The sequence below is a fragment of the Myxocyprinus asiaticus genome, chromosome 33 (assembly GCF_019703515.2).
Source record: "Myxocyprinus asiaticus isolate MX2 ecotype Aquarium Trade chromosome 33, UBuf_Myxa_2, whole genome shotgun sequence".
Lineage (NCBI taxonomy): Eukaryota > Metazoa > Chordata > Actinopteri > Cypriniformes > Catostomidae > Myxocyprinus > Myxocyprinus asiaticus.
In genome coordinates, this window is record NC_059376.1 from 34140325 (window position 1) to 34163565 (window position 23241).

General features: G+C 37.4%; 1 protein-coding gene across 5 annotated transcripts in view; it reads left to right on the plus strand.

Moving 5' to 3' along the window:
• LOC127424467 (breast cancer anti-estrogen resistance protein 3 homolog) overlaps positions 1-23241 on the plus strand; it is a 105448-nt gene that overhangs the window by 30750 nt on the left and 51457 nt on the right. For 2 of the 5 annotated variants that reach the window (XM_051669721.1, XM_051669722.1), the window contains one exon: positions 14933-15275. The exons of 1 other annotated variant lie outside the window; for it this stretch is intronic. In XM_051669721.1, coding sequence (XP_051525681.1) covers positions 14933-15275 — 343 coding nt within the window. Of the gene's footprint in view, positions 1-3930; positions 4120-14932; positions 15276-23241 lie in introns of those variants that run through there. 2 more of the 5 variants (XM_051669724.1, XM_051669728.1) reach the window with 2 other exon arrangements.

Genomic DNA, 23241 nt, shown 5'->3' on the forward strand with positions numbered 1-23241 from the left:
ATTAAATGGGTGGTTGGCTCACTGCCTTCCCTGCAATCAGAGCAGCTTGCAGATTTGTTCAAAGGGATGGCACTATATAAAATTCCCCACATATGCAGTTCTGACCTACATAAATGCACTCCAAGGTCAGCATCACATCCTTAAGGATGAGCATACTGCATTTTTATTCATTTACATTTAATTTATATAGCCTTCCATGGGACTTACAGTGCATTATACCATGCAGTTGCATTAATACAGGGAGGGGAATGCATTTTCATTACTTTCTTAGGATTTTTTTTTTACTGTGTAACAATACTACATTGTTTTTAAAATATATTTTAATCCTTGCATAATCTCTGACAAAGGCTAAATCCAAAATGGTTAAATAAATTGGATATATTCTGAAATTAAATCCCAATTATGCAATTCTTTCATTGCGCTCATTCTGGGTGATTTGTAAAGCCTAATCCTGCAGAAGCATTTGAAAACGCAGCATAACTGCAAACATTTTGAAGGCAAGGGCTATGCCTGGGAGAAAATGCGAGAGCACTTTTCAGTAACACCACAGACAGATTAAAGCCCAAGGCATTTCTTAGATGTATTCTGGGTGTTTCTTGGGCGTTTTGTAGGAATGCTCTTCCATGTCTTTGCGCTCACACTGGGTGTGAGAGTAGAGCTGGCATCAGCTCTCTCACCCCTCTGTCAGGTCCAGTACAGTGCAGCATTTCATAAATGTAAACACATTTCTCAGCCAGAACGAACAGCTGGGCCTCCTCTTAAAAAATCACTGCATTTTGAAATCCAAATACATGTTCAAAATATTCCCATCGTGACTGATGATACCTGGGCATAAAGTAGCCATTGCTCCTTCATAAAATAACTTTCCAGTTACTTTCATTAAGCTCTCTTGTCTGCTTGATAAATGTCACCTGTAAAGCAGCAAATGTTAAATACTTTGTTTAGAAGGAGTGTGATGTTGGCATTCTTCCGAGTTTGACACATCACATTTAATTTAATGCAAACGAAAACAAGGTTGTTATGGATAGATGCACAGTTCATTTAAAGCCAACCTGAAATCAATATTCACCCTATTTACTTTCTTAATACATTTGCAAAGTTACCAAGTTTACTGAAAAGATTAATTCAATATGTTTAATGTTGCTTTTAATGTAGTTTACAAATTTACATAATAGCTGCATACATTTTGGAGGTCTCTTGCATAAAGATCATCATGGTTGGGGTTCCTTGGCATTAGAATAATTGAAAAACCCTGATGTATATAGAGATTGCCTATTATGATTTAATTAACTCTCGATGGAAAAAAATCAAGTCCCATCCTACATTTTTTTTCTTGTGATATCCTATATAAAAGTCATATTTTGCCATATTTTCCCACCTTCCTGAAATAGAGTTGCTCTTTCCGTATAAGTAAGAATGCTGGGCTGGATCCTTGCCAGTGGATAAGCTTAGTTTACATCAGCACACTGGAGAACCATACACTGGTGGCCACTTAGTCCATCATTATGACCATGCCTGCATATGTGTAAATGGCAGCTAAACACCCCATGACAGCAAGACTCTAAATCAATGCTGAATGGTGAGCGGCTATTTGCCAGTGTTGTAAAATACCAAGCATGACGGTAGGATTCAAAATAATGTTTATCACAGGTCTTAAACAACCACAAAGACTATGGCAAGTTATTGCTCATATTTTAACACAGATTTTGTCCGGTAACCCAATTTAGTAAGGATTTTTAATAATTCCCAATGGCAACACAATGGAATAATGCATGTACAATTACAATTATGGTCTTAAAATCGGATTTTCAGAAGTAATTAAAAGTCAGTGTACAAATGGTGATTGCCACATTATAAATAGTTCATGGCATTATGATTCTGAAAATCACTCATTTAAGGAAATGAATATTTTCCTGTTGAAAGCATTGCCTTGATGACTCTAAGTTGTGGAATGGGGTGAGACAGATTTCATTCTTTGATAAACTGTTCTTTCCTTTAGCCTTGGGTGGAACGCTAGAAGGAATAGAGGCAATACATTCTCTTTCACAAAAAAAGGAGAGAGAAGCAAAAATCATAAGATAGTCCTTAGCTTTAGATCTCTCCTCAGGCACACTTCCTGTGACTGATGGGGGCTTGGCCTTGTGCTCATCATGATGGCATTCCAGAAAGCTTTTGGCAGTTACGAAAACTACGTTTCAGACTAAGTAACTAAGATGTGTTTACTTTTGCACCTGTAAACAGCACAAAAAAAACCCCATACTTTTTTAAATGAACAAATTACTTAATTAAAAACTAAAGCAACACAATTCTAGAATATTTTGTCTTAACTTGGTTTCATTACATTCTATAAGATTACATTTGTATAACTGAAGTTTACTTAATCAATTTGAGTTAGGACTACAGGAATACTTTTTGTAGCATTGATGAAACTGGGCAGGGGACTTGCTTTGCAAGGGACTGGATGGGGTGAACAAATGTTGAAACTAAGTGTTATTTTATGCATTTTTGAGTAAGATGAGAATAGGAGGACCTTGAAGATGACCCCATGTTAAGGTGCCTAAAGAGATGAGATCATCACATTAAAGCAAAGAATGTCTGGTCTCAGTCCCATACAAGGACTTAAGGGTAGAAGTTACCAAAGTCCAGAGCTAGTTTTAGTTTACAAATCTGACTTTTACAAGTTAAAAACATGTTTCAGAAAAGCTTGTGTCTACCGACTTTAAGGACACCAGGGCTTAGCATGCCATGATATGATGACAGTTACACTGTAATGCTTCCCTTGTAGTGATCAATTGCGTGTCACACAATAAAAGTTTTCAAAGAGTGAAAGTTTAATTGTGCGTGGTCAAAGATTGATAACAGCACTTTGTCTGGTGTCTGTGACAGACATATATTTCTGTTTTCATGAAAATGTCTGCTTTTGACACTTTGAAAAATGGGATTCCAGGCAGGTGTTCTGTAACTTAAGGAGACTTATTTCAGTCCAGATGCCTTCTTTTCAGACTTTCAGTGTGCTCAATTAGCCTAACAATGCTCTTTCGCCGTGAATGTATTTACAAATATGTCGAATTAAGTAAGCACATTTTAGAAATGCAGTTGCATTTGTTACGATGTTTTGAGTTCTAGCTTTCAAGCACAACATTTATAGGGTATCCGAGTGACGGGAATTCAAAACAAACATTTGAATCACCTGTCTGACTGTCCTTGGCTTTTAAGTCAAGTCGAGTCAAGTTTATTTGTACAGGGCTTCTTACAATATATATTGTTTCAAAGCAGCTTTACAGAAAAGCTTATCTTAATGCCCCCAATGAGCAAGCCAAAGGCGACTGTGACAAAGTCAGGTCATACCGCGCTCCATCTCTCTGTCTGAATCATTCGGGAAGGAACCCTGTTTTTGTTATCGTCCCACTGACAATGAGGAGGAATCCAAGGACAAAGAGAAAGGAAATTGTGTTCCCTGCAGAGAACAGAACAAACATTCAAGGACCAAAGAGGTGTCCTGCTATTTCTGAAAAAGCATTTTAATGGTTGTGCAGGTTAGAGCTTGTTGTTCATGGTTTAAAAAAAAAAAAGAAGAGTTTTTGTGGATGGTAAATGTCAACCCAGTCTGGAGGATGCCATTTTAGACTATTTTAAAACATCAACATCTTTGTGTTTCCACTAATAACTTTGACAATTGACAGAAACTGTGAAACTTTGTCCAAAAAGTGAAGTTGAACAAAGGGGGCCAGTAATGTAAGGACTCCGGGCACAGGACAGGGGATAGGGCTGCTGGGGGGCAGGGGCTGTCCGCTTGCGTGACGGCTCCTCAGGTTCCACCCATCAGAGAGGGTGTGTCTGGGAAATCACTCCCTTGGGGGCTGAACTAAGGAGGGAGAGAGAGAGAGAGAGAGAGACTTGGAAGGGATCGCAAGATTGCTTGGGAAACACCGGCACAGTTCAAAGTGGGAAGTCACTGGCAGCTTGAAAGGATTGTGGTTCACGCTCGTCTTCTTGTTATTGTGATTCTGTGCTCTAGACTGCTATGCTTACTGTGAAACTGTGAATTCTTACTCAGACTGTAGAAGGAAAACATTTCTGTGTTTTAGCATACTTGGAGAAGCCACAACCTGTAGCCAGGTAAGCAAATGTTTATAGAAAATTTAAACTGGACCACTTTTATTGAAAATTTATCAAAATTTCTAAAAATCATCTTTTTGATTGGAACAAATATAACTGACCATTGGATACCCACTAATGTAGAGGTGTTTCATACTTTATCTCATACTTTTAAATAAATTTGTCATTTTTTTTAAGTATAATTTGTAGCTATTTGAACAACAAATAATGCTCATCTGTGACTGTCTACCCTTACGAGCAGTGGGACTTGACACTTTGTGTGTTTTTGTGTATGTGTTGGAAATCAGTGGCTGACAGTAGTTGTGAGGAGGTGTGTGTGTGTGTGTGTGTGTGTTAAAGTATCTCACAGCAGCAGCAGTTTCTGTTGTCTCATGAGTTGCTCATGTGGAAAAAAGTGGTGGCCACTGCTGGGGACTTTATAATTTTTAGATTCATATGTCACAAATCTCTTTGGCCGACTCAAAGGCTGAATACAGCACTGCGGGTTGCACCATAATAGGGTAATGGGGGGGGGTGTTGTTGGGGGCTTGACATCTCCTCTCAACCCTTCCTTCTCAACTAAGGAAAGGGTCCATTAAATTTTAGTATTGTGTGAAAGACTGTACACAAAGAACTATGAATATAATATCTATTTGTCTGTGTGAATTGTGTTTCTCAACTACATTTATTACCTCTATATTATAGAGTCTATAACAACAACTGTGTTGTCATGTTCAAAATGCAAACAACTATCTAAAATCATCTTATAAAAAGTTAAAAATAAATGATTGTGTTTTCTGGTATTGATGACAGAATGTAAACAGAATCAGCTAATTAAAAATATCTGACAAAGCAAGAAAACTGCATTTACATAAGACTTAAAATCATCAGATTATACTTTGGATTTGACGTCAGATCTTAAACAGTCATGCGCACACTTGCGCACATTGGACAAGCCGGTAGAAGCCGTTTTATATGTAGAGAGAATTTAGGGTGATGGGCAAAATTGTATATGTGCCGATTGATTTATGCTTATACCATTTATGACCTTACCGTTAAAGCCATTTAAATTACCTTACATGCTGTTGGCTTATTAAGCATAATCGGTGTGAGATGGTGCATGTAAACGTGCTCATTGAAAACGACAGAACACTGATGAAGGCGTTTACCTGAAAAAAATCAAGAGTGTCTCTTTTTTTTCTCACACCTTTTATAACTTTCATGCATTTGGCAGATGCTTTTTATTCAAAGTGACTTACAATGCATTCAAGCTATTCATTTTATCACTATTTGTGTTCCCTGGGAATCTAACCCTTGTCCTTGGCATTGGTAGCAACATACTTAGTTCAGCTACAAGAACACATAACCTTTCCCTGAAGAAAAAAAAAAAGAAAAAAAAAAAAAAAACAGTTTGAGGCGTTTACATGACCATGTACAGTGTCCGAGGTACAACTGTTGGTTTATTAAACATAATCGGTTAAGATAAATGAGTACATATAAAGCACTCAATAACTTTTAAAAACTTGCCTCTTGACGGTAAACTAGCAGAGGAAACGGGAAGACTTTTTGTTGCTCTTAGCATTTGTTTGTTTGTTTGTAGAGTTTTCCTCTCAGCATACTCATTAGAGTAATTAGGGAGCTGTGGTGTTGCATGTGATTGGACTGTAAGATCTTCAAGGATCTACTTTTAGCAAACAGGGCCGAGAGAGTGACAGATGTGACCGCTAACTCCACTCCTTCTTTGAATGGGCGTGTAGTGTGTTCGCACATTTGTGTGTATTTCCACACTTCCTTTACTGATAAGTCTCAGCTCTGCGGCTCTGGGTAGTGAACCACTCAGGACTGATTTGTTGCTGTTGACTACTGGTACGGGAGTCAGAGTTGAAGCAGAAAGTGTTGTGTCTGTCACTGGAGGCGGAGGAGAGATGTTGATGTATTGTTGCCCATATGTTCCTCACTCTGTATGCAGCAGAGGGGTTCGAACAGGGAGAACTATGGGGCATTTGTGTTTGTTTTGTCTCCTGTTGCTTTTACTGCTATTGTCAGTAACAATGGGACAAACAATCAATGTGACAAATGCAGTGATGTCATAGAGGAAGCTGTAGAACTTTCACTAAACACAATATAGGCTATATTGTTTAAGGAATGTTTTGGTTTTAAGACAAGTTAAAACTGAGATGCATAATTTCTGTGCCACTAGCACCACCAAACGTAATTGAAAAAATAAACATTGTTTTCAAACAGCCTTCAGAATACATTCCCCATCTGGTGTTGATTGATCAAAAAGATAGTCATGCCCAAAACTCAACATTGGTTGAGTCAGTGTTGTTACATCGAGTTGAATGGGTTGCTCAAAACTAACAGGAAATGTTATAGCGCCACAGAGACACAGTGTTTACAGTTTTTGAGAAAATTTACTTAGACTTATAGGTGTCTTTGCATATTAAGCTGGGATATGATAAAATATTTTAAAATAAAAAAAGTTACACACTTCAGCTTAAAGTTCTGAATCTGTGACATGCTATTAATTGCCTCAGAAAATAATTTCTATAATAATCACTTTGTATTAGGGCTGGGCGGTTTTTCCGATTTTTCCAATTAATTCGAATTTGCGCTTTGACACGATTTTTTCTTTTCTTTTTTTAAATCGAGAAATAGAGATTTTGCAAAGAAATATTGCAAACTCTAAAGTTAGACTCATTGTAAGTCAGCTAAAGGCTGAATAAGAAAGAGGAAAAAGAATTCATAGCGCTTGTCTTAATGCCGCTCCCGATCTGATCAGCTGCACGTGTGGCGCGCTCCAAATGAACATGACAAGTGAACAACACAGAGACTGATATAAAAGACAGCAGTAATATTCCCAGGACGATTGTACACCGTGTGATTGTAGCTCAACTTCGTCCATCATGCTGGTATACACCATCTTAAGACCATAACTGGCCTCGGCGTGCGCATGTTGATGCACGGTCTCCTTTCTTTTCTTTTTACCCATAAAAAAGCGTTAGTTACGTGATAATTATGGCCGCTTCATTTCAAATCTGTCAGAGATGAAGTGATAAATTATTTTATTTTGCTGCTCAATGTGAACCACTAGAGGGCATGCCTCTATCTGCAGGGGTTTATGAATATACACACATTGTTTGATGTACAGTAAGTACTTTCTAGATAAACTTGATCATTTATAGACATTGATAATTTTCTAGATAGACTTGGTTTAGATAAAATGAATACCTACACTGGCTAAGAAGTATTTTGCAGTTTTCTTATTCTATTATTTCTGGAACATCTGGGTTTATTAGATTTTAATTTATTTTACATTTACACTCCGTTGATAACACACCTTTGTTTCCTGTAATGAAAATTATTTGGATTTTTCTAACAGGTTGCCTTGCATTCCAATAAAGAACATAAAATTTGAATCATGTTGGAGTACATTTAAAAGTTTTTTTTTTTTTTAAATAAAATCAAATCGTGAATCGTCCGTAAGTTTGATAAAAATCTATATTTTATCTTTTTGCCATATCGCCCAGCCCTACTTTGTATATACAAAGGAGAAACATATGTGTACAGTAATGCACTTACAATGGAAATCTATGGGGCAAGTCATTGCACCAGAATAAACATTAAAATACTAGAGATGCATCGAAGTATCGGCCAAACACTGGTATCGGCCGATAAAAGCAATTATCTGACATAGGCTGATTGTTTAAAAACAGACGATGATCAGGGCCAATTATTTATACTGGGTGTAAAAATGCGGACATTTAGCCTACAACTAGTGCTGTGTGAATAAAGTTATTATTTACATTTGTTTTGAAGTTAATTAGCAGGGTTTGAAACAAGGTAATAAAAAAAGCAGAACACTAAACTATCGGCAGACGTTCCAATTATTCAAGTCTTGGTATCGGTACACAATTTTTGTATCCATGCATCCCTGTAAAATACAGTTTAGAAAATATAGCCACAAAATGTAAACATCAAACATGTTAACATGAAACCACTGTGATAAAATTGCTCTTTTCTGTGCAAAGTTATAATGCGATTTTTCAACTTCTGTAGTGACTATTTAAATCCAGTAAACCTGGTAACTTTTGCATGATAGGCACAGAGCCTAAAGTCAGGAGACCTGGTAAGTTTTGATTTACACGCACAAAGATTCAAGAAAGGTACTGTTTACATGAAGCAAATAGTCACAATGCTAAAAGGATGATTTAGACAACATTACAGCTCAAATAACAATATTTTTTTTTGCAAAGGAATAAGCACTTTAATAAAAATACAAGCTTCACATTAACACACTTTCAAACCCGAAATGTGTTTCTTAGACTTCAATTGTAAGAGCATCACTGTAAATGTATGTTTTGGGTGATGAGTCAAAATAGTTGGGGCCTGGGTAGCTCAGTGGTTAAGAGGCTGGCTACCACCCCTGGAGTTTGCTAGTTCAAATCCCAGGGCGTGCTGAGTGACTCCAGCCAGGTCTCCTAAGCAACCAAATTGGCCCGGTTACTAGGGAGGGTAAAGTCACATGGGGTAACCTCCTCATGGTCGCTATAATGTGGTTCGTTCTCGGTGGAGCGCATGGTGAGTTGAGCATGGTTGCCGCGGTGGATGGCGTGAAGCCTCCACACACGCTATGTCTCCGTGGCAACGCGCTCAACAAGCCACGTGATAAGATACGCGGGTTGACGGTCTCAGACGCGGAGGCAACAGGGATTCGTCCTCCGCCATCCACACTGAGGCGAATCACTATGCGACCACGAGGACTTAAAAAGCACATTGGGAACTGGGCATTCCAAATTGGGAAAAAATAAATAAATAAATAAATAAAATAAAATAAAAACAAATGATGTTGATTCGTTTAAATTATATTAAACCCGGAATATTCCTTTAACATTATTAAGCATGAGCTTTGGTTCTACAAATCAGTGGTTAGTTCTATTCAAACTTTACAATTGTTCTCCTCTCCTTCATGCCGTCTTGGTTGATGCATTACTGTGTGTTAAGAGCTCTTTAAACCATACACTCTCTCTCCTCACACTCTGGCTTTTGTGTGCTGTAAGCAGGTTTGAATTAATGAAAGGAGAACTGCATTATTCGTGCGATTCCCACCAACTCCTGTGGGGGAAGGCTGTGAAAGGGCCAGGGTAAGAATAGTCATCTTGTTGTTTGGAAATGCTCAGCGAATTCTCCTCCTTCATGTGTTTAACCTTTTGCTGCAAAAGTCATTGCTCTTTGAAAACTGTTTGTATTATATGCATATTTTAAGTATCATGAAAAAAACAAAAAAACAAAAACAATGTGACCTTGTCTTTGATTGTTATTGTTCCCAGTTCAGTTCCTACATCTGCCCCTTTAGTACTGTTGTATAAATCCCTCTGGCTAACCCTTTTAAAGCAACTTGAAATGGGCATGAATTAGTTTATTAACAAAAAGCTTGACAATGTTAAAATTTAAAAAGCAGAGATTGGTTCAAACAAGTCTAGGCCTAAAAAAGAAAAGATGTTTTTTTGTGAAGAATTTCCTGCGCCACTAGTGGCACCAAATGGAATTGCAAAAATAATTACTGTCCCACCATCTGCCATTGCTGGGGGAAAACAGATAGTCCCACCCCAGATTCATGCGATTGGTTGAGTCATGTTGGCGTGTCAGGCTGTTCGGGATAATTAAACAAACAGAAAAAAAATGTGATAGCACCGCAGACCCACAGTGTTTACACTTTCTGGGGGAATCAACCTATGAATGGCTTATTTGTAGTTGTGTCTGCATACTAAGCAGGGACAGAATAAAGTATTTTAAAATCAAAAAAGTACACACAACACCTTTAATTTTCCTAAAATGACAATATATTTTTGTCCTGAGGCAAATACATTTTGGTGGTGTGTTTGAGTGTATGTTTGATGTAGAGGATGATGTCACTCTGTGACAACCAGCTGTGCTTTCAGAGCTGAATAGAGACCAAGAGAGAGAATAGGTGCTTGTGATTGACATTTTGGAGTGAGGTTATATGATGGCATGTCAGTCTGGAATAGAACAGGTACTTGAGAGACAAGTGGATAATCAATAGGGAGTCTAAAGAGAAAATAGACGAGCAAAGCATTAATTAAGAACCGTTAAATCAGCGTTTTGCATATTCATGACCTCCGGGGAGGAAGAGAAAGTTTACAGATTAATTGTTTATAATATGTAATCCAGAGCCACAGAGGACCTATTTCTTTATCTCTAATGCTGAAAAGTGTCTTTGTCTTCGCCGGGTGCTGAAATACTGAAAAATACACCACACAGGACTCTTAGACACCATGTTAGTCTACTGTGGCCTTTTGACCTAGGATGAAAGTAGGAGCAATGAGCTCATTTTTCAGAAGTAGACAGATTGTTTGTGGAACAATAAAAATTAAGTTATCACTTTAAGCACATTATAATGTCCCTTGTACTTCAGTTAATTACTATATTAATAACAATAACAATGAATAAGTATAAGCAGCCCCACATAAACCGATACAGAACCTAATCCAGTGACCTGTCCCGAACCAACTTGTATCCAACCTGAGCCAGAAATTACTCACTCTCTTTAATGTTCCTCTCCATGTGAATAGACCCAGCCATTACACTAATTATAATTATAATTATTTATCACACTATTTAAAGTGGTAGCCTGCAAGTGTTACCTTAAGGAGTTATTTTTACCTGACCTAACCTTTAAAAATGGGTTTGTTGGTGTAACCCTATATAGTCAGGTTGATTCATAGATGTTAAATCATATTTTTGACTTGAATAAAACCTCACAAATTTTTACATGTTCGCTCTTGACATGTAAGTGTTTCCATGAGGCATTTTGGTCATCTTTAACACACCTCAGTTGAGGCTCAGTCTCCTGTTACTCAGAGCTTACTATGTACACAGTAACCATGTCACATAACCAGAGCCTACTGCTGTCTGAATCAGAGACCTTACTGAGACACAGGAAATTTAGCAGTTCAGCTTGATTTTTAGAATGCTCTCTGAGATGCATCTTAATAAAAAAAAACCTTAATTATATACAGTACTTTCACCTAGTACTGTACGTATATAATGAAATGTCAAATCATATTTTGCCACTAAGAATAACTAAGCCTAGAGGGTCTGGCTCCTTAAAATTTGATCCCTCAAAAAAATGTATATGAGCATCCCAGCTTTTTAAAGCCATGCACTTTTTTGTTCCTGTTTTTATTTTTGGAAAGGTATCAGTTTCCTCCTAATATCACCAGTATATAAGAATATTGTGACTCAAAGCCCTCACTTCCCTGACACAGAAAGTCCAGATCTGCTCTCTCAGATGAGCATGACTCTCCCTCATGCTCTGAGACATTTGAGTGAGACAAATACATCTAAAACCAGAAAGGGGATTCTTGACTAGCCATGATGATCACCCGGTAATAATGATCTGTGGCTTTTAATGTCTCCTTGCCAATACATACCACATGAAAAACAGCATTAGTGAATGAAGTCTCGTGTTTCAGGGCCCCAGGACAGCACACAGGTGCTCCAGGTGCATAACTACACAGCTGAGGTATACACAAATGAATTTCATAACACTGCAAAAAAGTGCCCTCATCAAACCATTAAAAAACCTGCTGTGTGGATCTAGTCATTATATGGCAGAACACCCAGACCGTATAAAGAGTTATATAAACACAAATAAAGAAGCCTTCAAAAGAAAAATTCATAGGTGTATGACTCCAGATTTGGCTGTTTGTGGTCTTATAGCAGGTATATTGATCTTATTTCTAAAGATTTAAAAGCTGTATGTCATAAGACAACCACAACTCTTGTCCTAAGGTTTGTGAAACCTCAAATTAAATTTAAGCAGCGCATGAAAAGAGCTAGTCACATGATAAGCTGATTCAGGACATTGAGAAACTGGCTGCCATGGATGAGTGGAACCAGGGGCGGAGGTGAATGTGGTTAGTTTGCAGGTTTCAACACACCAGCAGGGCTTTAAGAGGGAGTTTCCATCTCATTCCACTCTCCACAGATGCTTTGCGATACAGGTTCCAAAATTAACCTTTGTCACGCTTGCCAATGACAATTAATTTGACAATATGTACTAGAACAAAATGTGTTGTTATTTTTATTTATTTTTTAAAGTTTTAATGGAATATTGTATTATTTTCTTGAAAATATATATTTGGTCAAAGGACAAAGGAATTATTTAGCTGATTCTCCCTTTCTTTCTGACTTGACTTGCTTTCTTCCCTGCAGCACAAAAGGAGGTGTTAGGCAGTATGTCAGTCTCAGTCACCATTTACTTTCATAGCATATACTGTATATATATATATATATATATATAATAAAAGTGAATGGTGACTGAGGCTGACATTCTGCCCAACATTTTCTTTGTGTTCCACAGAGAAAAGAAAGTCATAGGGGTTTGGAACAACATAAGGACATAGATCTTATGTTGTTGTTGAACTATCCCTTTAATCAGAATCAGAATGAGCTTTATTGCCAAGTATGCTTACACATACAAGGAAATTGTCTTGGTGACAGAAGCTTCCAGTACACAAACAATAACAAGACAGAGATAATAATACAAAATAATAAAAAGTGAATAGAAAATAAACTATATATAGAAATACACAATAGGACTATATATATATATATATATATATATATATATATATATATATATATATATATATATATATATATATATATATATATATTCACAATATATAAATACAAATCTGTTATATACAGAAGCAAGGGAATGTAATGGCAGAAGAGATGTTGTATGTTGGGAAAAAAAAGTCATTTTTACTGTCTTTTTAGAATTTTAGTATTTACAGCATTATGTATGCAAACTTGTAAAATTGGATATAACTTTACACAGAAAAGGTTAGTAAGCGATTTTATCACACTAAAATCATGTTAACACGCATAATGTTTATATCTTGTGTCTATACTTTTGAAACAGTGAGTTTTTTAATGTTTAAGGATTGGCCCCATTCACTTCCATTGTAAGTACCTCACTGTAACCCAGATTTTTGCTTTTTTTTAAAAACAGGAGGGACAAGTCGAAACAAATTTTTGTGTTAATCAACATTATGCCACAGGTGCTGTCGACTGAGCTTAGCTTGTTTTGAATCTGGAATATTAACAGCAAATTTCTCCCTGAAAAGGAGAATGTTGAAATTAAAATGCTATCTTGCCATGCACGAGACAGAGAGCAGTTACATTAAATCTGTCTGTCCTTGTAAAAGTAAGCAAGACTTATCTTTCTTTCATCTTTTATATATCTCTGTCGCTTTCTTATATAATAAAATATTTAGTCTCTATTTTTAGTTCACCCAAAAATTAAAATTCTGCCATCATTTATTCACCCTCATGTTGTTTCAAACTCATACAGTATGACTGTCTTTCTTTCGTGGAATACAAAATGAGATGTTGGCAGAATGCTGCCCCATCATTCAGCCATTCACTTTAAATCAGTGGGTGTGTGAGTTCACTGACCCAGACACTTGATGAGTATGTGTGCTGACCTCTTTAAAGAACGCTGTTAGGGCTATTCGCAGCACACTTACACATAGCAGAGCTGGTGTTGCCGTCACTCTCTTTTGTGCCTTTTGTGGTGAGAGAAACTCAATCTTGGACCCTGACAGTGGCTCTGTTTAGGATCTGGCATTAAACCATGATCTCATTCCCTTTGCAAAGAGCAGAGGGCTGGTTTCATCATAGACTAAAACTGTGAACTCATTCTACTGAACGTTACCACTGATGTTCCTCTCTTCCATACAGCTGTGCAGAAACGTGGTTCGGTTTAGCAGCACAATGTTGTTTGTGTGCTACCATAAATTGCAGTGCAGGAGTGTATCCACAATTAAAGGAATTGTTCATCCAAAAATCCAATGTTGTTCCAAACCCATATAACTGTCTTTCTTCTGTGGAACACAAAATTTTAAACATTGTTTACATTACTCCCTCACATACAAGTGCCTACAGTTACCAGGGACTGTAAAGCTTCAAAAAGAACATAAAGCATCATAAAAGTAGTCTATATGAGCAAAAAATGTCCATACAGCTTTATGTGAGGAACCGATCAAAATTTAGGTTGTTATTCACTGATAATATAGCTCTCAAGTATCATTTGTACATGCGCATATTCAAACTTCAAGATGTGTTGTGCCAGGTTTAACCTAAATGACACCACACGTCATTGATGCTCATGTTTTCTTACTAATTGTGACTGGACTTTCAGCTAAATAACTTGTTCTGTGTTTCATGGGGGGAAAAAATCAGTGGCAATAAAAGGAGTAAATGATGACAGAATTTTTATTTTGGTTGATCTAACCCTTTAATAGCTGTAAAACAACAGAATATGTGAAGCTTTGAAACCAGTCTGGCTTATCCATAATTCTATTAAATCTGTCTCCACTTTCACTGCTCTAATTAGTGGTCTCTGAGCAGCTGTGGAATGCTGAAGTAAACATGCTTTGGAGACAACGAGGGAAGATCCATATCTGCACCTCTTGTGGTCAGACTGAACGGAGTTCCCTCTCATTCCGTCTTTGAGAGAGGTGTCTCTGTTTTTTGTTTCTTTCTTTGACTGCTAAGAGACAGCTCTGTTAAATAGTTATGTGCTCAAAGTGCCACAGGGCTCCGAATTACTTATAAACACTACCTGCTGATGCCCCCCCTAAAACAATGTCAGAAGAAATTACTTACAGTTTTATATATATATAATCTGTATATATATACAGTCTGTATATATATATATATATATATATATATATATATATATATATATATATATATATATATATATATACAGTATATGTCTTTTATTACTGTTATACAGAGCTGAGGATGATGGCAGAGGGGAGGTTTTCCAGTCTGCCCAGAAACATGCACGTTGGGCGGCAATGCCCACTGGCCTCCTCTATGGATCTGCTGAGCTCACGGCCTGCCGTGGCCGAGATGGCGCCCAGCGTCTACCAGGGCGTCTCCATTCATGGCACTCTGCCTCGCAAGAAGAAGAGCGGCACTGGTGCCTCCATGAGGCAGTGGGAGATAAATGTAAATATGACGTCAACAGCAGCATACCCGGGCCGTTATCGACTGCCTCCTTCACCGCTAATACACAACATTATAGAAGAGCACCAGGCTTTCTGCTCAGATAGGAATGGCAGCATGGCATCCAGGTAAACAATACACAACCTACACAACTGTCCTCTTGTGTGTCTGACTGAAACACAACACAATGCTGCAGTGCCCACAAAAGGGTCACAGATTAACTAGCTGAACCTAATAAGCTAATATCTAAAAACTGTGAAAACCATAAAAAGACAGTCTTAAATGGTTAGTTCACCCAAAAATTTTAATTCTGCCTTCATTCACTCACCTTCATGTTGTTTCAAACCCATATGACTTTCTTTTATCCTTGGAACACAGAAGGAGATGTTAGGCAGAATGTTAGCCTCAGTCACTATTTACTTTCATTGCATCTTTTTTTCCATAAAAATAAAGTACTGGTACTGGCAAACATCTATAATATAATAATAATAATTATTTTTTGTTGTGATTTATATGTTGCTTCACTTGCTTGCAAAAAAAAAAAAAAAAAAAGTATTGGTAACACTTTATAATAAGGTTTAAATGTGATATGCATTGAGTATTATGTTCATCATGTTTATACATGTGTAACGTATCATTGTTTGTTCATAATGCATTACCTAATGTTAACATATACAACTTCCAATTTTAAAAATATATTAATATAGGGTTGAAATTAACATTATCCAAGAAAAATAAGTGCTGAAAACATTCATAGTTCATGTTAAAGGTGCACTAAGTTTTTGCTAATTAAAAAAAGTTTTACACAAAGACATGAATAGCAAATTTTTTGAAATATGTTATAAATAATGAACACTCACATAAGATGAAGAAAACCCAATAAAAGCTGTTTAATTTTGTATGGAGCGGGTCGCCCCCTCATGGGTGCTGCCATGTTGACAACAGATGACATACTGTGTCATGCAATTGACTGAGTTACTACTACTAATATAATGACAATAATAATAACATGTTTAATTTGTAATGGCGCTTTCAGCCAATGCTCAAACATTAAACAAATAGAGCAAACCAAACAATAAAACAACAAACACAATATACTTACTACAAACAACAACACTGAAGTCATGAAACAAACTGCTTCTATGTGCAGCCGACAGAGAGCTTGTGAATAGTGGCTGTCCTGTCACAGTCCAGCGTGCAACAACACATGAAGAATTTGTTTGGATTGAATACAAGAATGTCCCTTATAGGGATTTGTATAATATGAGATGGAGAACATAGTAAAAGTAACAAAACAGAAGATAAACATACACTATATTGCCAAAAGTATTCGCTCACCCATCCAAATAATTGAATTCAGGTGTTCCAATCACTTCCATGGCCACAGGTGTATAAAATGAAGCACCTAGGCATGCAGACTGCTTCTACAAACATTTGTGAAAGAATGGGCCGCTCTCAGGAGCTCAGTGAATTCCAGCGTGGTACTGTGATAGGATGTCACCTGTGCAACAATTCCAGTCGTGAAATTTCCTCGCTACTAAATATTCCACAGTCAACTGTCAGTGGATTTATAACAAAGTGGAAGCGATTGGGAATGACAGCAACTCAGCCACGAAGCGGTAGGCCACGTAAAATGACAGAGCGGGGTCAGCGGATGCTGAGGCGCATAGTGCACAGAGGTCGCCAACTTTCTGCAGAGTCAATCGCTACAGACCTCCAAAGTTCATGTGGCCTTCAGATTAGCTCAAGAACAGTGCGTAGAGAGCTTCATGGAATGGGTTTCCATGGCCGAGCAGCTGCATCCAAGCCATACATCACCAAGTGCAATGCAAAGTGTCGGATGCAGTGGTGTAAAGCACGCCGCCACTGGACTCTAGAGCAGTGGAGATGCGTTCTCTGGAGTGACGAATCACGCTTCTCCATCTGGCAATCTGATGGACTGTTAACTAATGATAACGAATAGAATACCTCATTGTAAAGTGTAACCAATGTATTTTTTTATTCTTTTTTTTAATGGCTGTCATGGAGAAACAAGCTGTTTACAATCATAGTGGTGTAGTAACAGCATCTACCAGGAGAGGCTAACTGCCAAAAATAACCAGCCACTCTCTGACCTATTGGAAACTACACATTCTGTACTGCAAATTCTAGTTTGGTTGGTGTACTAAGATGCTTTTGATTGTGCCAAGCCTGTAGACGAACTACAGGTATATGCTTCTGTATTTCAACTCATAGTCTAGAAACTAAAGTCAAGCGACCATTGCAAAGAACTCAAAGAGTTACCAAATATATGAGCTAATGCTGTTCTACAGCCTAAACAGGGTCCTCAGTTAGATATTACGCAGGAAATATTTACATGAAGCTCAATATCACTTCCGTAGCCTTCAGATAAATTCCCAGTCATAACAAACATTTAGTAAAAACATACTCCCACTTCATAAAATCATATACTGCTCTTTCTCTCAGCTAGGAGTAAGATTATTAGGTTGAAATAAAGAAGTGAAAGGCTGCAGGCAGAACTAAAACTTCCAAGGACAAGGTAAAAGTTAGGGTCAAGATTAAGGTCAAGGTTAAAGGCTTAGTTTACCCAAAAATTCTCTCATCATTTACTCACCCTCTTGCAATCTAAGATGTGTATGACTTTCTTTCTTCTGCAGAACACAAATTAAGATTTTAAGAAGAATATCTCAGCTCTATAGGTCCATACAATGCAAGTGAATGGTGGCCAGAACTCTGAAGCTCCAAAAAGTAGATAAAGGCAGCATTAAATGAATCCATCTGAACTGATCCAATTGGTTTTGGGTGAAAACAGACCAAAATGTAACACCTTTTTCACTATAAATCTTGACAGCAGTCTCCTTGGCAATCATGATTTCAAGCTCGATTACTCTTCCTATAGAGCCATCCAGTGTTCTGCGTGTGCGTCAAGTACTAGGTAGTGTAATCGAGCTTGAAATCATGATCTTGTCTAGAGATTGCAATGGCAAGATGTACATTGAAAAGGGGTTGTATTTTGCTCTGTTCTCACCCCAAACCGACTGGATCACTTCAGAAGACATTGATTAAAAAACTAATTGAGTGGATTACTTTAATGTTGCCTTTGTTTTTGAAGCTTCAAAGGTCTGGCCACCATTCACTTGCATTAAAATGACCCACAGAGCTGAGATATTCTTTTAAAAATCTTCATATGTGTTCTACAGAAGAAAGAAAGTCATACACATCTTGGATGGCATGGGGGTGAGTAAAAGATAAGATCATTTTAATTTTTAAACAACAACAGCAACTTGACCTGCCTACTCTTCACAGCTTAGGCTTTGAAACAGAAAGAGAATAAGCAAGCCATTTAAGTAACTTTACTGTAAAGAAGTAATTCTTATCCTATTGGCATAATGTGAGTACACTCATCAACATGAACATAAAATAAAGTTGAATATGATGACAGTCTTATGTATCTCAATATAGTCTGTATATCACTAAAAGAGATGATTTATTACTCAGAAAGTATTGCTATACTTTGCTATACTATATTTTCAGCACCAATTCTGATCATCTAAGAATCATTGCTCTAGAAGTTTGGCTTATCAATAATGAACTGCCAATTACCATTAAAGGAATAACAGTCTGACTCAGATTTAGATGCATATAACAAATATAACCAATAACACCAATAGCCATTTTGTTTTATATCACAGCACCCCTGTGTTTTATCTACATTGTTTTATCTACAGTAGTGGTTTAACCTACAGTAAATCAAATTGTTGGTCATGGGAGCAGTTGACATACAATCTAATAACTTTACTGTCTGACTTCAGAAAATAGGACAAATGAGATAATAATCACAAAATACAAGCTACTACTGGCTCAGTCTCTTGCCCATCTCCGTCTTCTCATCTGTCTCTTTTTTCCTTTCGTCTCACTTTCTTACTGTCTACCAGTCTTTTTGCTGCAGCTCTAGGCCTGTTTGACTGTATCGTCCTCACTGACAGACTGATCTTTTCACAGTCAGCAACAAAGCAGTTTGTGTTTGTCCCTTGTTTACATAGACCGTCTTATGTCAAATATCTCACCCTCAATAAAACAAAACAATTTAATCAGAATACATGGCTACTTTTAAATGGTTACCAGTGGAAAAGATACTTTTTGTCAACATAATGGTGTAGTTATGGCATCTACCAGCAGGGGCTGATTGCAAATGCCAACTAGCCAAATCTTGATACCTTGGTGAAATTAGTCAACACATAAAAACGTATTGAAATATTGTGGCCCTATGGACAGCAGTATTACAGATTATAAACGCAAAGAAAATTTGTACAGAATTATTTGACAGTAACTTCTCCACAAACTTTTCCATAATGTTTCCACAGCTCAAACACAAACAGACCATAAGATGTAATACTGACCATAAGACACAACATTGATAACTTGAGGTAGGTACAACTTTTATCAGAAGCACAGCAGAAAGAGAAGACAGACTAAAGAGAGTCCATTCATATAAACAAAACAGTTTTAGGCATGATTGTGTTTGTTCGTGCGTCTGTAAATGCGTAGGTTTGTGTTTGGGTTTTCGTATAAGACTGCATCTGTACCTTGACATTTGAAGGTTACCTAATATTGGACTGCTGTTTCGTTGCCATATAGCTTGCAGACAGAAAGCAGGTGAAAAATGACCTCAGCGCACAAAAGAAGCTCCTCTTTCCTGACAGCAGGGTTAGTAACAACCTCTTGTAGCACCCCAGTCACCATAACAACACCTTATTGCGACTCTGTGTGATATGTGGAAAAAGAACTGGGTAGACCATGAACACTTTTCTTGGGTGTAAGAGAGGGAAAGAGAACTAAAACTACAGCACTTATGTACAGAGTAATTCTCAATGGTGACATCTACATTAAATCAACCCAGAAGCAATAACTAGCAGGCCTTTGCTCTCTGATGGTGTTTTCTGATATTAGATTTATCAGGGTCTGAGACTCAGATGGCATTGTGATGAAATGTCAGCCTACTGAACATTTGGCTGCAGAACGCTGCATTGATTTGAATGTGTATGTCTGCAGGTGAGTAGACACTGTGAACAGAAGGCTTTTTAGGTACTTTGAAGAAGATCTGCCCAGCAGGACTTTGCCGCACTTTGTCTGTGCACCTTAAAGTGCTTAAAACTGACATCACGTCCTTACTAGTCAAGTCATTTTTATTTGTATAGCATTTTTCACAGCACATATCGTTTCAAAGCAGCTTTACAGAAATTAAGCGACGATCAAAAATGTGTCATTTTGACTTTCAATATGGACAGTTCAATCACTTGTCGCTGGAAACTTGTTGTATCATGCCTGGTTTGTCACTGTTTGTTTGTTGTGTTGCTACAAATAAAAGCTCCACAACAAAAGTTTAACAAAGATTTTTCTGCAAGTGTTTAGTGTCTTCTACCTGCATGTGCAAGGCAGCTGTTCTAACACGCACAGAGACCCCCCACACGCACACACACACACAGAGCCTTCACAGGTTTAAGTGAGTATTGTGGATTTATAGCTTGACAGAGAGATGAAAGAGAGTGATTGAAAGAGAGATTGTGAGAGACAAAAAGAGAGAGACTGAGAGACAGAGAAAAGAATCACACTTGAAATATTAACAAACTACACTTCATTAAAAACTATTTTAAACAGCATTTTCTACTTCTTTTATAATTATCATTTATAGAGTTTTTATGACCTCATATTAATTGAGAGACATTTAACATTTAAAAATTCATTTGTACCACCCCTGGAGTCGCGAGTTCGAATCCAGGGTGTGCTGAGTGACTCCAGCCAGGTCTCCTAAGCAACCAAATTGGCCCTGTTGCTAGGAAGGGTAGAGTCACATGGGGTAACCTCCTCGTGGTTGCTATAATGTGGTTCTCGCTCTCAGTGGGGCACGTGGTGAGTTGTGCGTGGATGCCGCGGAGAATAGCGTGAAGCCTCCACACGCGCTACATCTCCGCAGTAATGCGTTCAACAAGCCACGTGATAAAATGCGTGGATTGATGGTCTCAGACACGGAGGCAACTGAGATTCGTCCTCCGCCACCCGGATTGAGGCGAGTTACTATGCCACCACGAGGACTTAGAGCGCATTGGGAATTGGGCATTCCAAATTGTGGAGAAAAGGGGAGAAAATCACAAAAAAACAAAAACAAAAAATTCATTTGTTACACTGGTGGACTATTTAAAGCAATATTCCAGATTCAAAACAGGTTAAGCTCAGTCGACAGCATTTGTGGCATAATGTTGATAACCACAAAAATTGTTTTTGACTCATCCCTCCTTTTCTTTAAAAAAACAAAACAAAAAAAAACATCTAGGTTACAGTGGGGCACTTAAAACGGAAGAGAATGGGGCCCATTTTTAGTGGATTTAAAAGTAGAAATGTAAAGCTAATAATTTTATAAAAGCACTTACATTAATTCCTTTGTCAAAACCCATGTAATATTTGAGCTGTAAAATTGTTTAAATTGTGATTTTTGCAGTTATTTTAGGGTTTTATGGTTTGTTGACATTGCATTGTCATGGCAACAAAGTTGTAAAATTGGCTATAACTGTACACAGAAAAGGTGATTAAGTTATTTTATCACACTAAAATCATGTAAGCACACATACTGTTAACATATTGTGGCTATACTTTTGAAACAGTAAGTGCTTTAACGTAACGGAATCAGCATGGACAATATTATACACAATAATATTGCAATTCTTTATGGTTAGATTCAAAATTATGATATATTGCGATCTTGTTTCTCTTTCATCTTCACTGGACTTCAGTTCTTGTTGTAACATGCAGAACTTCATGCTTTACTTGAAGAGTCATAGAATTAACATAGACCACAGACAAGTCAGTCGATGAAATGTTTTTTTTTTTTTTTTTTTTTTTGAGGCAATAGCATACCTTGGTTAAAGAATACAAGTTAAAGACTTGGATTGGGTCACATTAAAATTTAGTGTTTGTTGACCTAATGCTGCAGTTTGCATCATCTTCTGACTCGCTTTGAGTGGTACTCAATCTCTTTCCCCCCCCAAATTCTTAATGTGTAAAGTGTAACTAAAAATAATAATATTGGTGTTAGAATATCGATACAGTATTGAGGTGAAATATTGCTATATATTTTGAAATAGTGATTTTTCAACCTCTAACAGCACTAAAATATTATCTTATTGTTCATCATTATGAATCAATCCTCACTTGTCTAAACTCTATTTGCTCCCCAGGTGGCATCAGATGTATAATAGCAATGATATTAATGCTCTGCATGTGCTTACTGATCTTGTAAAAGTGTTATGTAACCTTGTTAGGGTTGATAAGCTCAACGGAATCCAAATATGCCATCCAGACCAGTGATGGTCTAAAGGATTTCCTTCTGTCCCACACTTCTGCTGATCTGACATCAACCACGGTTTTTGTTGGAGTCCTTTCCAACTTTCTTCTCTATCTCTTACACATGCACACACAGGCAAAGTCTGTTTGGTACAGCCACTGCTTGTCTCCATCTGAAACAGCGATTTGCATGTCCTGTCTATCAATACCCATTAACTGTAACTGTATTAAAAGAAAATTATTAACCATTATTAACCATTTTTCAAAAAACAAAACAATGAAAGAGAGTGAATGAAGAATCCGGAGGCCAGGAACACAACACACTAATCACCGTCATGGCCTAAAAATCTCAGCTAATGCCTTCCGGCATTCCACAGCGGACCTTACTGGTATTAGTTCACAGAGCCACACTGCCCCTTTCGTCTTGTCTGTAAACTGGGCTGTCATTTAGGCCTTTAATTTTGTGTGTGTGTGTGTTTGTGTGTGTGTTTGTGTGTGTGTTTGTGCGTGTGTTTGTGCGTGTGTTTGTGTAGATGTATGTGTGTGTGTATTGAGACACAATACAGCAGCAATAAAGAGTGTGTACTCAAGACAGAGATGGAGATGGATGTTTTCATGGGGCCCATGGAATACTAACTTACAACTTACTGGATACTACACAGTATACACTGTGCACTGCATACTATAATAAAATAAAAAATAATTAAAAAAAGGTAAGTGAAACAGTAGGCGGTTTTCCATCAGTAGTATCAATAT